The sequence below is a fragment of the Fomitopsis serialis genome (genome assembly GCF_022376445.1).
Source record: "Fomitopsis serialis strain Sig1Antser10 chromosome Unknown B0H18scaffold_1, whole genome shotgun sequence".
NCBI lineage: Eukaryota > Fungi > Basidiomycota > Agaricomycetes > Polyporales > Fomitopsidaceae > Fomitopsis > Fomitopsis serialis.
In genome coordinates this window covers 1,317,548-1,330,141 of record NW_025954961.1, presented here as the reverse complement: position 1 = coordinate 1,330,141, position 12,594 = coordinate 1,317,548, and the positions used below count along the sequence as shown (strand labels likewise).

The following is a 12,594-nucleotide window of genomic DNA, read 5'->3' as shown; positions in this document are numbered from 1 at the left end:
GCACAAGTCTCGAACAATCAAAGGGGTCCTGACCCGAGGCTGTGAGTGAACAGTTGTACGATTGCGGACGTTCGAGGTAGCTCACTGCATCAGTTCCACATGCTCGCCGCTGTATGCCCCGCCTCCGCGCGGATTCATCGGGGGCACGAGGACCCGTCGTGCGCCGGGCATTGCCTACTACCTGCTCCGCATCGTGCTGCCAACGCGTCCTTGCGTCTAATCCGGATAGGTGCCATGTTTTTCACGCCAGGCCGATATAGAAAACACGAATTGGAGAAGGCCAGTAACTTGCACTGGCACTGCAGCATGCCACCAGGCCAAGTCTGTCATGTCATTTGACTCCGACCACCTCGCCCGAGTAATCGCATCAGTGTGTCGTGCACTGTCTGCCAGTGGACAATGAACGTTCAACTTCGAATGAGGTCCGCCGTAATACACGGTAAGTCTTCGCAGCTACTCCGTTGGACCCTGACGACTACTTAATACCTGGTAGCCATGGGCGGAGCAGGACTCGTGTGAATTCACCACGAGGCAAGTCTTGCACTGTGGCATTCGCCAGAGCCCATGGCATCGATGCGCATACACATGCCGGATGCGTCAGGAGGCCAGGTTCCCAGTGAAGTCGCGCGGGCCGCAAGGTCCCAGCTTCGACGTTCAATGAGTGTGTAGCGGTCGCAGATGAAGACACCCGATAGCATCTCGAGAGAACCTCGGCGTGCAGGCTGAATAGGCACGATGAATCCACCAGTAGGCCGAGGGACCCTCTAGCCTGCGGGACCGCAGCGCTCTGCCTTTAACGTTCGAACGTTCAATGAGCGTGAACCGGCGGCAGATGAGCTCGCAGACAACCCCGATTGACATCCGGGATAACCTCGGCCGGTGCACTACATATGGCGATTGCGTCAGGCGGGGAGGGATCCGCCAGGCGGGTGGGCGAGCAAGGTCTCAGCCATTGATGTCCAATTGACGTGAATGAGCAGGGATCGAGGAGAAGACCTCGCGAAGGCCGACGATAGTCCGCACAATTGCGCAATGTCCGCCGCCTTCTTCCTCCGTCGATCCGCTGCGCACGGTTTCTCCGCCGTGGTTTGCAGCATGCTACTCAAGCACGATATCCTTGTGCAACAGAGTCTGACCTTCTTTACGGAGTTCGAGCTCTCAGGCTCAGTGTGCCGAGGTGAGGCGGTATAAAGGCGTGTACACGGAGTTCGGTGACGACAGTGAATCCACTCTCGACCTCTCAGCCCCTTGAGTCCTCTCAGAGTTTTCACGATGAAGGCATTCTTCGCTGCCCTCGTTTCCGCCGCGGTCACTTCGGTCACAGCGCACTGTAAGTCCGAACTCCTCATCCTCGTGATGCAATGCTTGCAAATGGCTGATACCCATTGCTCGTCCAGACACGCTGCCCGACCTCATCCTGAACGGTGCCGCCAGCACCGACTGGGAATACGTCCGCCAGACTCAGAACTACCAGGACAACATGCCGGTCAGCATCTTTCTTGTGCACATCCCTCTTAAGAATATGATCGGTGCTGACGGCGTTCTGCAGCTCACGGACGTCACCAGCGACTTGATCCGCTGCTACGAGAACAACACGGCCTCGTCCACCTCCGTCGCGACCGTCGATGCCGGCGCCACAGTCGGCTTCAAGGCCAACGGCGACTTCTACCACCCTGGGGTACCACTTGCGTACTTCGCATGGCTCCGCATCACGCACTGACGCCTTCTTGCAGTACTTCTCGGCGTACATGTCAAAGGCGAGCCCCGAGGCCGACTCCGAGGAGGCTGGTACGAGCCAGACCTGGTTCAAGATCTGGCAGGATGCCCCGACCTTCACCGCAGGCACCAACGGCCAGCCTGGCACGCTGAACTTCGCCTTGGAGTGTCAGTGACTCTGCGCGTCCTGTACCGGCGTGCGGCAACACTGATGATGTGTGACCGTTGTCGCAGCCACCGACCAGTTCACGTTTACCATTCCGCCCAGCCTGCCGAGCGGGCAGTACCTCATCCGTGGCGAGCAGATCGCCCTGCACGGTGAGCTTGTCGTGGTTCTGTCGCTGAAATCTTCGTCTCATTCTCGACAAACTTCAGTGGCGAAAACCTACGGCGGCGCGCAGTTCTACCTGAGCTGCGCTCAGGTCAACGTCGCCAACGGTGGTGACGGGTGAGCCCAAGAGCTACTAGCGGGTTGCTCAAGTTACAGAGGCTCATGTACGCGTTCGCAGATCTCCCGAGCCGCTCGTGTCCTTCCCTGGCGCGTACACTGGCTACGAGCCCGGCATCCTCATCGTATGCGCCTTCGTCTTCACACGTCGGGTTGAACTAACGGGCCGGATTGTGCAGGACATCTACGACCTCCCGAGCAACTTCACCGGCTACGTCTCTCCCGGCCCGGCTGTCTGGAATCAGTGAAATCCAGTGATGTAGCGTTGGGGGCGCGGAGATCGTTACGTGGTGTGCAGTGGCTTCGTTGATGTCGCCGAAAGGGATGTACGGAGGATCGAAGTGTTTGAATTCGCAAGCCCTGTTCGTGACGGAGATCGCACGAGGGAATAGTATGGTATTGAACGACACCGGTACCAGTGTGGGGCAGCCCTCTTCCGGGGATGTGGTGAAGGTGTTGGAGCAGCAGATCGTGCCAGAAGAGCTTTCCACAGACCCCACTTGAATCGGTTCAATTTGCCTATCTGGGTTTCATCGTTGCACCTCCTGAGCTTTGCCCCAGACGCCGTATTCTCTGCTCAGGAAGCCATGTCGCGGCAACACTGATAGCATAGTATTTGTCGACGGGCGCGCTCTATGAGCGAAATTTCTGATGTCCGTCTTCCATGATCCTGCCGCAGCTTGCTCAGTTCCTGAAACAGTATCTCGATGTGGCGACATTGCAGTGAACAGAGTCGTGACATACCTGCTGCCGGCACCTGCGCGCGAATTGACGAGGTACTTATCGTTTCTGTGCGCCCGTTTTGATAAGTCGGATTGAAGACCGTACCAGAAGCTGAGGTTAGGGCTTTGGTGTATGGGGCGGGTCATATGACCGTGATGGGCTGTGGGGACGCGTCCCGCCCCAGTCCCGCTATCGGCGCGCTATCTCAGACGACTTGGATAAGCCCATCCACAGACCATGGAGGTGGCTGGGACGCTCGTACGTCGCTTGCTTCCTTCGTGCGCGACTCCCATCATCTTTGCGTGCGACTGCTTCCCTCTCACAGACTACACGACCTACGTCACGACAGCTTTAACGACTTGAACTCCGGGAGGAAATAACACTCGCTTGTCAGGATGGTCTCATTACGGAGTGTGCGTCGCTTTGTATGGGGAGAAATTCCAGACAGCAAGACGGAGCGGACACTGCTGCTGAAGATAGACTGGTTCATCTTGTCGTACTGTTGCCTCATGGTCAGTCACAAATTTTGGAGACGCGCAGCTGAGATATTCACAACTCTATACAGTACTTTACGAATTGTGAGTTGCACGAGCTTCGCGTTGCAATGCAATTCTTGACGCATCCACGTCCTCGATGGCAGACCTTGATCGAAGCAACGTGTCAAATGCATACGTCTCCGGCATGAAGGAAGACCTCCACATGTACGGTACCGAGTTTAACGTCAGAGCCTATTCCTATTGTGCCAGTGTCAGAGGCATTGATCCGCTGTCAATGTCTGCAGAAAATCAACACGATCTTCACATGCGGATATATCGTCGGGATGGTGCCGAGTGAGTAGCCTTTGAGTCCTTGCGGGGAGAGATGGTCGTAACTGTTGCAAACCGCGCAGACAACCTGATGCTCCAGGTGGTCTCGCCCAGAATTTGGTTCCCCGCTATGCAGATCGTCTGGGGTGTCTTGACTTTCTGGTCAGTGTCCGCGTTTAAGGGTTGATATCTGGGGCTAACTCCGAAGAAGCTCGAGTGCGGTTAAAAACGTCGAGCAAGTAAGCTCTAATATAAGCTCAAGATAACGTCCTCTCTTGACATGGCCATGAAAGCTCTATGCTATTCGGTTCTTCCAAGGGCTCACTGAGGCATCGACATTCGTCGGGACGCACTATATCCTTGGCTCGTACGTCTCGTCTGTCTCGTCTGGGGTTCCGCGATGCCAACTCTGACCACACTCTAGATGGTACAAGCCAGGCGAGCTCGGCAAGCGTTCTGGCATCTTCACAAGCTCAGGCCTCATCGGGACTCTGTACGCCGAGCTGCCCACCGGACATTACCACCGTTTTAACGTCATATTCGAACCAGGTTTTCTGGTGTGCTCCAGGCCGCGGTGTATCAGTATGTCGACAGGTCCACATCTTTAGTTTCATCTGACCTAGTTGCAGGCATCTCAACGGGGTAGATGGTCGCAGTGGCTGGCGCTGGCTGTAGGTTGTCTCGCACATGTCTCTCCTCGTCGCCGACAGTGCTCACTATCTCTGCGACAGATTCATCATTGACGGCGTCATCACCCTTCCTATCGCTCTATATGGCTTCTTCGTCTTCCCCAACACGCCGACCACGACGACCGCGTTCTACCTGTCGCCAGAGGCAAGTCTCATCCTCCGCCATCGTACTATCTCGTAACACAGGACGTCTCTTGTCTAGGAACGTGACCTCGCCGTCACACGCTTGCAGATGGGCAAGGACGCCCGAAGGAGCACCGCGGGCTGCGCCGTCCGACCTGGGACCTCGCAAAACGTGTCCTGGGCCGATGGCGGTGGTACGGGTGCAGCCTCCTCGTAAGTCCCCCTCCCCCCCCCCTCCCACACACACAGACTCAGCTCACGAACGTGTCCCACGCCAGTTCGCCATCTCCGGCGAGACGGAGAGCCTCGGCTCCAACAACCTCATGGGCCAGTGGCTCTCCGCGCTCGGGGGCTACACCGTCGAGCAGGTGGACTACTACCCGTGCGGCGTGACCGCGGTGGGCATCGCCTCGACGCTCGTGTGCGCGACGTGGACCGACGCGACGCGCTCGAGGGCGCGCTGGCCCGTGCTTGTGTACATGTCCGTGGCGGTCATGGTCGCCGCGGTGTGCCTCTTGGTGTGGGGGAGCCCGACGGGGCTGAAGTTCTTCGCGTATTGTGAGTGGTTGTGCCGTTGGTTGTGAGGATGCTGATGTTTGCGGTACGTAGACCTGGCGGGTGCGAGCTATTCCGGGCAGGCGACGACATTCGCGTACGTCCGCCTCCGTCCATCGAGCGCAACACACGACTGACCCGCCTCCCCCACCAGCTGGGCAAACCAGATCTGCGCCGACGACGACCAAGAGCGCGCCGTCGTCCTCGCCTCCATGAAGTACGTCCCTCCCCCCCGCGCCTCCCCCACGGCGCACGCACTCACCCCTCCCGCGCAGCATGTGGAACAACGTCGTCAACGCCTGGTGGCAGCTCGTCTTCTACCCCGCCACCGACGCGCCGCGCTTCCGCAAGGGCATGTGGGCCATGATCGGCATCGGCCTCGCGACCCTTCTCGTCACCTTCCTCGTGTGGTACCTCGAGCGCCGCGAGAAGCGTGTCGCTGCACGGGCCGGGGACGATGGCCCTGCGGAGGATGGGATCGAAGAAAAGGAGAGGGAGCTGGACGAGAAGAACGTGGATGGGTTTGAGCCTTGAGGAAGGCTCACCGAGAAGTAGACTTGGTGTGAAGGTTGGTCGTTTTCTGAGTAGATCAATTGTACGTGTACTACTGTAACATACCATACGCATTAAGTTTGGGAACCGTTCAACACCCGCAGCCATCCCGACATCATTCACACAGCCGCACGGCGCATCTTCATTATTTCCAAAGACTAGCTACAATAGTACGTGCATGCTTCGCTTCGTACTTCTCCGCAACGCGCAACCAACTACACAGCATATCATCGAAAAACTCAAAAAACAGTAAGAAGAAAGCACTAATGATACAGACGCAGGGGTTCGCAAGCACGGTAGTGTACGGGAAGAGACAGTGTGTGTGTGACACGGGCTGGCAGCCAAGCATTACGACGTCCAGGTCTAAGGTTCCCGGCCCCCATGCGGCGCACAGCACGGGCGAGGGACGCGGGGCGAAACGTGGCCTCGCCGAGGGCGACGGAGTGCAATATAAGCGTATGGTACATGCAAAAAAGCAGTGCGGCGGCGGGCGTGTGGGTAGCGTTGTAGCGTTAGCGAGGTATAACTTCGGGCGAGGTATAGTGGCGGCGGTGCGCAGCGCTCAGGAGCCATCGTTCGACTGTCACTCGTTCCGGACCTGCAGAACCCAGGGTCAGAGACAATCAACAACGCAGGCTGGGTAGTGACAACTTACAGTGAGTTGTCGAACGGCCGCCTTCTCGTCCCGGACCGCGACGCCGCTCTGCCCGCCAAACTCGTCGGGCAGCGACCCCAGGACAGGCAGCTGCGGCAGGCTCGGGTCGAGCATCCTCGAGTGGCTGCTCGTTCTGCTCCTGCTCTTGTCCGGCGCCCGCTCGCTCTCCGCACTCGCGCTCTCGTCCGAGAACGCCATCCCCACGGGCGAGTTCAGCAGCGACGTCGAGCCGCGCTTCATGCGGGGCGACACCGCGGAGAGGGGCGGGTCCGCCGCGGCCGCGTTCGGCGTCGTGCCGTATGGGTTCGCGAGCATCGGCGACGCCCCGTTGCCCGTCACCTGGTACGCGGGCGGGTTGGCGTTGTCGCGCGTCGCGCTGAGGTTCAACGGCGGGACCTGCTTGCGCTGGCTGGCCTTCCGCACTGGCGCGCCTGCAGGGACACCAGCAGTGCCGGCGGGCGCGCCATAGCCATTGTTATAGGTGGGACCTGGTCGAGGCGCGAGCACACCGGCTGCAACAGGCTGGTATCCGTTGGCGTTCGCTGGAGGCGCCGCGCGCGTATCATACGAAGGGTACGTCCCAAAGTCACTGTAGCCCTGCACCGGGTTCGCGTACGTCTGCGACGGGAAGGCGAGCTGGTTGGTTGTCGTCGTGGTCGTTGCCTTGGGTAGCGGTGCAGGCCGGTGGGCACGAACGCCGGCATGATGTGGTACCCCGTCTGGTACATCTCCTGCGGCGACGCCTTGGGCACGCTCTCGTCGGTCGCGCTGCCGCGGGAACTCGGTCGCGTGCGCAAGCCGCCGCCACCACCACGTTCGACGTCGTTATGGCTGCTGATCAGCTCGTCGGACGAGGGGAAGGGCGTGAAGTCGACGGCCTCCTCGTGCAGCTTGTTGCGACGGCGACGGCGACACGTGTACGTTGCTACGATGATGAGGAGCACCAAGCCCACCAGCGAGCACGCTGTGATGACGCCCACCGAGAGGCCTTTGTTGGCCAGGAAGCCGCTTGACGTCGCGGCATTGGCAGCAGGCGTGGCGGATGCCGTCGAGGACGGGCTCGAGGTAGAGGTCAGGGTGATCGTACCATCTGCTCCAGTGGTGACAACGGTGGTTGCAGAAGGTGGTTCGGACGTCGACGAGGTACCAGCTGAAGACGATGTGGTTGCGCTCGAGGTCGCAGATGATGATGATGATCTCGCGCTCGGAGACGAGGAGGAACTACTCGACTGCGTCGATGCAACGGTGCTGGTCGTCGAGGACGAGGTCGCGGTCGCAGTCGAGGTAGCAGCAGACCTACGGCGCGCAAAGGGTCGGGATGGACGTCATACTACTGACGAGAAGGTGCTCACTGAGTGGAAGTGTCAGTCTGTGTCGCTGTCGCGGACGACGTCAACGTGATGGTCGAGCTGGTCGACGTATCTGACGTTGTCTGCTGTCCTGGGAAGATTGGGTTGATGATTGAAGAGCTGTCGTCATGTCAGTCCACGACAACCTGTGCAGCGAAAAGCGTTGATCACGTACAGTGCATTGCCCACTGCGACAGGGAGAGACGTCTCAGCACACAACTTTGACTGATGGACGCTGTGGGGACTCACCGCCGCCGAGCAGGTCGCGTTCGGACAGGTCAAGTTCGTGATTAACGGCACTCATTGTGGTACAAAGTTCGGAGAGGGTAATTGAGGTCTCGGGCGGACACTGAGTTGGTATGCCAAAAGAACGAATGGGGTGAGGTCGGTGTGCAGTGCGCCGAGACGAGCTGCCGGTCTAGCTTCCGGGTCTGCCAGAGACCAAGCAGAAAGAGGTGGTCAAAGAGAGAGGACCAACAGAAGTGCCGGACGCAGAGGATATGGGAGAGTCAGTGATGGACGGAAGGAAGGAGGCCTCGAGGAGGGGGAGGGGACAAAAGGGAAAGCGATAATAGCGGGCGACCTTCCAGGGTCCATGCAGCGGGCCACAAACTGGTGTGGAGAATGTTGAAAGTTGCTCCGCGTGCGTATCGATGGCGGTGGAGTGCTTGCGCGCGCGTGATCGCTGTCGCTGGCCGTGCGTTGGCATCGAAACGCTGCGTGCGCCGTCGTCGATGCGCCGTGCGTTGCTGGGATCCCAACACGGCAGTCCCGACTCGCATCGTCATGGCATTCACCCCCAATCAGGCGATACACGTGATTACAATAGACTACACTTTCCGTCCCGTACAAACAACGACAGCAAGAAACACCCAGCAGTCTTCTGCGCCCGAGCCCAATCATCGCGACATTCGGGGCACCGCACCGTACGCCTGCCCCGCGTTGCGCTCCATGATCTCCCGCAGCGGCCCCAGCAGGCGGGTGAACGCATTCGCATCAAGCGCCGCCACCTTCAATTTCGGCGCTGAGCGATCCGCTCGGCTAACTGCACTCACCGTCGCCGCACGCGGCTCACGGCGCAGCAACGAAAGCTCTGTCGCCAAACACGCCGATCAGTGCGAGTGCGTGCAATGTGCAGTGAGGATCACGTACCGCCAAAGTAGTCGCCCTTGGTGAGGCGGTTCACCTCCACCTCGCGACTTTGGCCGTCCTCCGTGCGCTCGGTTTTCGTCACAACGGCTACCCCGTCTTCGACGAAGAAGAATGTGTCGCCCATGTCGCCCTGGCGCACGACCGGCTCGCCGTCTTCATGCACCTTGCTGACCAGCGCGTCCGCGATCTTGCTCCGTCCTCCGGCCGCAGGGATGCGAGCAGAGGCACGGACGACAGGAACTGCTCGTACATGTACGCTCCTGTGCGCCGCCTTGAGATGATAGTGCGGAACGTGATCCGGTCAAGCGACCACAGCGTGCACGGTCCATCGCGACCACCTCGCCGCGCGCGGATGCCCGTACATCACGCCAGCTCCCCGAAGAAACTGCCTTCCCTGCACTCCGTCACCTTCTTCCCAAACTCCGGGTGATATCCCGGTTGCGTGAACCGCTCCTCCTCGGGCGCCGAGTTCCTGTGAGCCACGCGGGCGGCAGAGGCTCGGGGCGGATGAAGCAGTCGAGCCACCCCGCCTCGACGACGTAGAAGAAGTCGCCGACGTCGCCCTGACGGATGACAACCTCGTCCTTCGTCGCGCGCACCTCGCGCATCGCCATGAGCACACCCGTCTCTTGCTCCTCGTCGAGGTCGCGAAAAATGAAGTTCTTCGTATCGCAGCGCGGATGCGCTGGAGCTGCTCTTCCGTCTTGGAATAAACGGGCAGCGGCTCATCGGGCTCCTCGTCCACTGCGATGGACTCCGCGCTGACGGACGCGCGTCGCGCGAAAATGGTGGACTCGGGAGGTTGCAGGTAGTCGCCGTGTGGCGTGACATCGCCATTGGCAAAGGAAGCGAAGGGGTTAGGCGTACCGCTCGGCGAAGTCGGGGAGAGCTCGTCGGCCTCCATCCTGAACATCGGTGGGGCCAGGGAGTGGAGGCTCCCGGTGGACGAATTGGGCAGAAGCGCGTTTCCGGGGACGTTCAGCCTGCCAAAGGGGCTGGTAGCAGCCATGGACGCGCGGAGCGAGGAGCGTTGAGCAAAAGTGGGCTTGGAGAATGGAGAGACCCCGTCGGGCTGCGAGCCGGCGGTGGGGCTAATCGGCGTGTCGTGGTAGTGATCGGCGGGCACGTCGCGGGCGAACGAATGGTGCTCGGAGAGGATGTCGCGGGTGCGAGTGCGCTGCTCTCGAGTCTTGACTGGAACCAGTTCGCGCAGAATTGGAGCGCGTCTTTGGGTGTACGCGGTGTGCGTCGCGAGTGAGGTCGGCGATAAGTTGGTCAAAAGTAGATGGGAGTGGTTCCTGCTCGCCATGGCCGCAGATGGGTGTCTCGCCTGAGGCCCCGCCTCTTATGCGTTCTGCAGCTTCGTTCCCTTTGTTCCGGGCGTGCTGCCGCGCGTTCGTAGATGTGGAGCGCGTCTTGTACTACGGGTGGGTGAGCGGGGAGAGGCAGAATGAAAGGGAGACACACACCACAAGGGCAGCACTGATTTATGGCTGTTCAAGCATCCACCGACAATGCATCTTGAGCCACGTGGCTTTCCTTTTGTGGAATACAGATGTAAATGGCGGGCTGGGCCTTTCGTGAATGCACACGCTGTTCCTCGGGCCCGAGGCCATCGAACGCGATGATGCCAGCCAGTTCGGTTGCACGGAATCGCGAAGGGCCTTGAGAGGACCTGCGATAAATTGACCGAATAACTTCCCGCCGCGGCCGACGAGCGTCATGCGGGGAGCCGACGTAGGTCACGTGCGCCGTACTTACACGTTAGCGCATCATCGCGCGCAAGACCTCTCTCAGCAGCACGACCGCCAGTTCATTCCGCTGCACTCCCTCTCCTTCACGATTCTAGCCCAGTCTGATATGTCTGCTCAGGATGCGACTGTAGACATCCGCATTGAGCTCCCCACGTACTCCCGCTCTTTCACCGTGCACGCCGGACCATCCTCGACGATCCGCGATGTCAAGCACGAGATAACCAAGGTCTGTCCTGGCAGCCCTGGGGCGGATGGCCAGCGGCTTATCCACAAGGGGCGCTTTGTCAATGACCACGAGCTCGTGGGGGAGATATGGAAGGTGGCATCCTTGTTTCTGGGCGTCCTGCCGCCTTACACTCAACCCTCGCACACCCCAGAAGCAGGATGAGGTGCATGTTCTCCACCTCTCCGTACATCCGTCGGCGTGGACAGGTGGGATGCCCACAGTAGCGTCGTCTTCGTCGCCAGCTGTCACAGCCCCGTCTGCGGTACCTTTGTCCACGCCGCCTGTTCCACCGGTCTCAGTTCCTTTCTCATACGCGACGCCGGTGGCACCTCCATCCGTGGCCGCTCCATCTATGCTGGCTTATACAACGCTGGGTTACGTCTACTACAAGCATGCGTCCGCCTTGTCTGTGCTCATCAACGGGACGGACCGTATCGAGGGTGCCAACCTGGGTGACGCTGAGCGATGGCGCGCAGTAGCCATCGAATTGTTGGGCCATCATGGATGGCATGGCCTGCACTGCTCGACGAGGAGTATCCTCCGGCGAGCCCGGAGGTTTGAAGTACGAGCGGACAACAGCCGAGTGAGTGGCTTCCCGCTTCCGCCGTCATGACATTGAACATGCCCCACCAGTGGACTACCCTGCCTTTCGCTTACCAACCCCGGCGAGGAGCCTACACCTATCCAAGTACAAGCCCTCAAGGTCCTCTCTCTGACATTCACAATACTGTCTGCTCTGGGTCCATTCGCGGCACCTTACTATCCTACCGCCCCCACCAGCGTTGCCCAAACCATCGCGACCACCAACCTCAACGAGCACCTCCAGCGGCTCGGTCTACCCGCTCTGCGCCTCGCCCATGGCCAGATTCCCAACCAGAATCTCAACCCGAATGACCCAAATAATCTCGCCGCACCCGCAGCAGCAGTGGAGATCCGTGCGATCCCTATGCGGGCGGTCCTAGTACCGTTTCTCATGGTCGCTTTCCGCACCATCCTGCTCTTGTATTTCTTCGGGCCGACCAAGCGGCCCTTCTTCGCTCTCATAATTGGGGCATGGATCCTTTACGAAGCATGGGGCGCGATCCGTCTTGTGCTCGGGAACGACAGACCTCGAGCAGGTGCCGCGGACGCCCCTGCAGCCAACCAAGCTGGTCAACCAAGGCAACAGGCCGAAGGCCAGCAGCCCGATCGACCGCCCCGCCGTCAGCGAGGTGCGGGCGCGCCCAACGCGAACCGTAGCGCGATGCAGTCGTTCCTCGCCGGCCTCTCGAACCTCAACCTGCGGAGAGAAGACTCGGTCATCGACACCGGCGCGAACGCCCCTCCGCCGAGTCTCAGCCACAGGATCAAGACCTTTGTCGTGCTCATGCTGTTGACTGTGTACCCGGCTGTCTGGGATCACCGTCGGGCGGCTCTGAGGCGGCGCGAGGGTCGGCTGCGGACGGAGGCGAACGCGCGGGAGGCCGCGCGAAGCGCAGAGCCCGAGCCTGGGCGCGAAGCGGAAGTGAGGGCAAGGATCCTGGAAGAGCTGCAGGAGAGGCGGCCCGCGTGGGTGAAGGGATATATCGAGAGGGTGCAGACGACAGACTGGGCCGACGAGTTGTAGACTGGCGCGATATAGGGGTGAAGCTGGGCGGTGGCCCGAGTGTACTGATACTGGATGGGATTGTTGTACGCATAGGCTTCGTTTAGCGATATAGTTATGGACGTTTGGGTCGATTCTACATACTTCTGTCCTTTATGATGACCTCTCCTATATTCGTTTAGCGATATAGTTATGGACGTTTGGGTCGATTCTACATACTTCTGAATCTGTCCTTTATGATGACCTCTCCTATATTTGGTT

At 59.8% G+C, this 12,594-nt stretch overlaps 5 protein-coding genes across 5 annotated transcripts; 3 read left to right on the top strand and 2 right to left on the bottom strand.

The window, feature by feature from the left end:
- Window positions 1-1,120: 1,120 nt before the first annotated feature.
- Window positions 1,121-2,548, top strand: B0H18DRAFT_17969 (glycoside hydrolase). The gene is made up of 8 exons (XM_048036996.1): window positions 1,121-1,330; window positions 1,398-1,486; window positions 1,550-1,678; window positions 1,734-1,884; window positions 1,951-2,034; window positions 2,092-2,164; window positions 2,226-2,289; window positions 2,344-2,548. The coding sequence occupies exons 1-8, from the start codon at window positions 1,273-1,275 to the stop codon at window positions 2,410-2,412; spliced, it is 717 nt and encodes a 238-aa protein (XP_047901343.1). The 5' UTR covers window positions 1,121-1,272; the 3' UTR covers window positions 2,413-2,548.
- A 734-nt stretch (window positions 2,549-3,282) lies between these two features.
- On the top strand, window positions 3,283-5,594 carry B0H18DRAFT_866619 (major facilitator superfamily domain-containing protein; the record flags this gene model as incomplete). Its single annotated transcript, XM_048039794.1, has 16 exons — window positions 3,283-3,399; window positions 3,453-3,465; window positions 3,528-3,607; window positions 3,669-3,717; window positions 3,777-3,855; window positions 3,905-3,932; window positions 3,987-4,060; window positions 4,118-4,186; window positions 4,243-4,275; window positions 4,323-4,364; window positions 4,425-4,549; window positions 4,624-4,718; window positions 4,784-5,063; window positions 5,115-5,157; window positions 5,215-5,277; window positions 5,336-5,594. 16 exons carry the CDS (start codon window positions 3,283-3,285, stop codon window positions 5,592-5,594), a joined length of 1,449 nt encoding a protein of 482 aa, XP_047901342.1.
- Window positions 5,595-6,195: 601 nt separating this feature from the next.
- Window positions 6,196-8,380, bottom strand: B0H18DRAFT_1205741 (uncharacterized protein; the record flags this gene model as incomplete). The annotated part of the gene is made up of 6 exons (XM_048036147.1): window positions 7,866-8,380; window positions 7,792-7,804; window positions 7,620-7,736; window positions 6,960-7,563; window positions 6,268-6,903; window positions 6,196-6,210 (listed from the first exon to the last, which is right to left on the bottom strand). Exons 1-6 carry the CDS (start codon window positions 7,918-7,920, stop codon window positions 6,196-6,198), a joined length of 1,440 nt encoding a protein of 479 aa, XP_047901341.1. The 5' UTR covers window positions 7,921-8,380.
- B0H18DRAFT_967537 (uncharacterized protein) lies at window positions 8,381-10,360 on the bottom strand. Its single transcript, XM_048043427.1, has 6 exons — window positions 9,970-10,360; window positions 9,484-9,945; window positions 9,217-9,430; window positions 8,997-9,106; window positions 8,769-8,955; window positions 8,381-8,709 (listed from the first exon to the last, which is right to left on the bottom strand). Exons 1-6 carry the CDS (start codon window positions 10,075-10,077, stop codon window positions 8,516-8,518), a joined length of 1,275 nt encoding a protein of 424 aa, XP_047901340.1. The 5' UTR covers window positions 10,078-10,360; the 3' UTR covers window positions 8,381-8,515.
- Window positions 10,361-10,523: 163 nt separating this feature from the next.
- On the top strand, window positions 10,524-12,589 carry B0H18DRAFT_967535 (uncharacterized protein). The gene is made up of 4 exons (XM_048043426.1): window positions 10,524-10,841; window positions 10,900-11,223; window positions 11,297-11,331; window positions 11,382-12,589. Exons 1-4 carry the CDS (start codon window positions 10,629-10,631, stop codon window positions 12,352-12,354), a joined length of 1,545 nt encoding a protein of 514 aa, XP_047901339.1. The 5' UTR covers window positions 10,524-10,628; the 3' UTR covers window positions 12,355-12,589.
- Window positions 12,590-12,594: the final 5 nt, after the last annotated feature.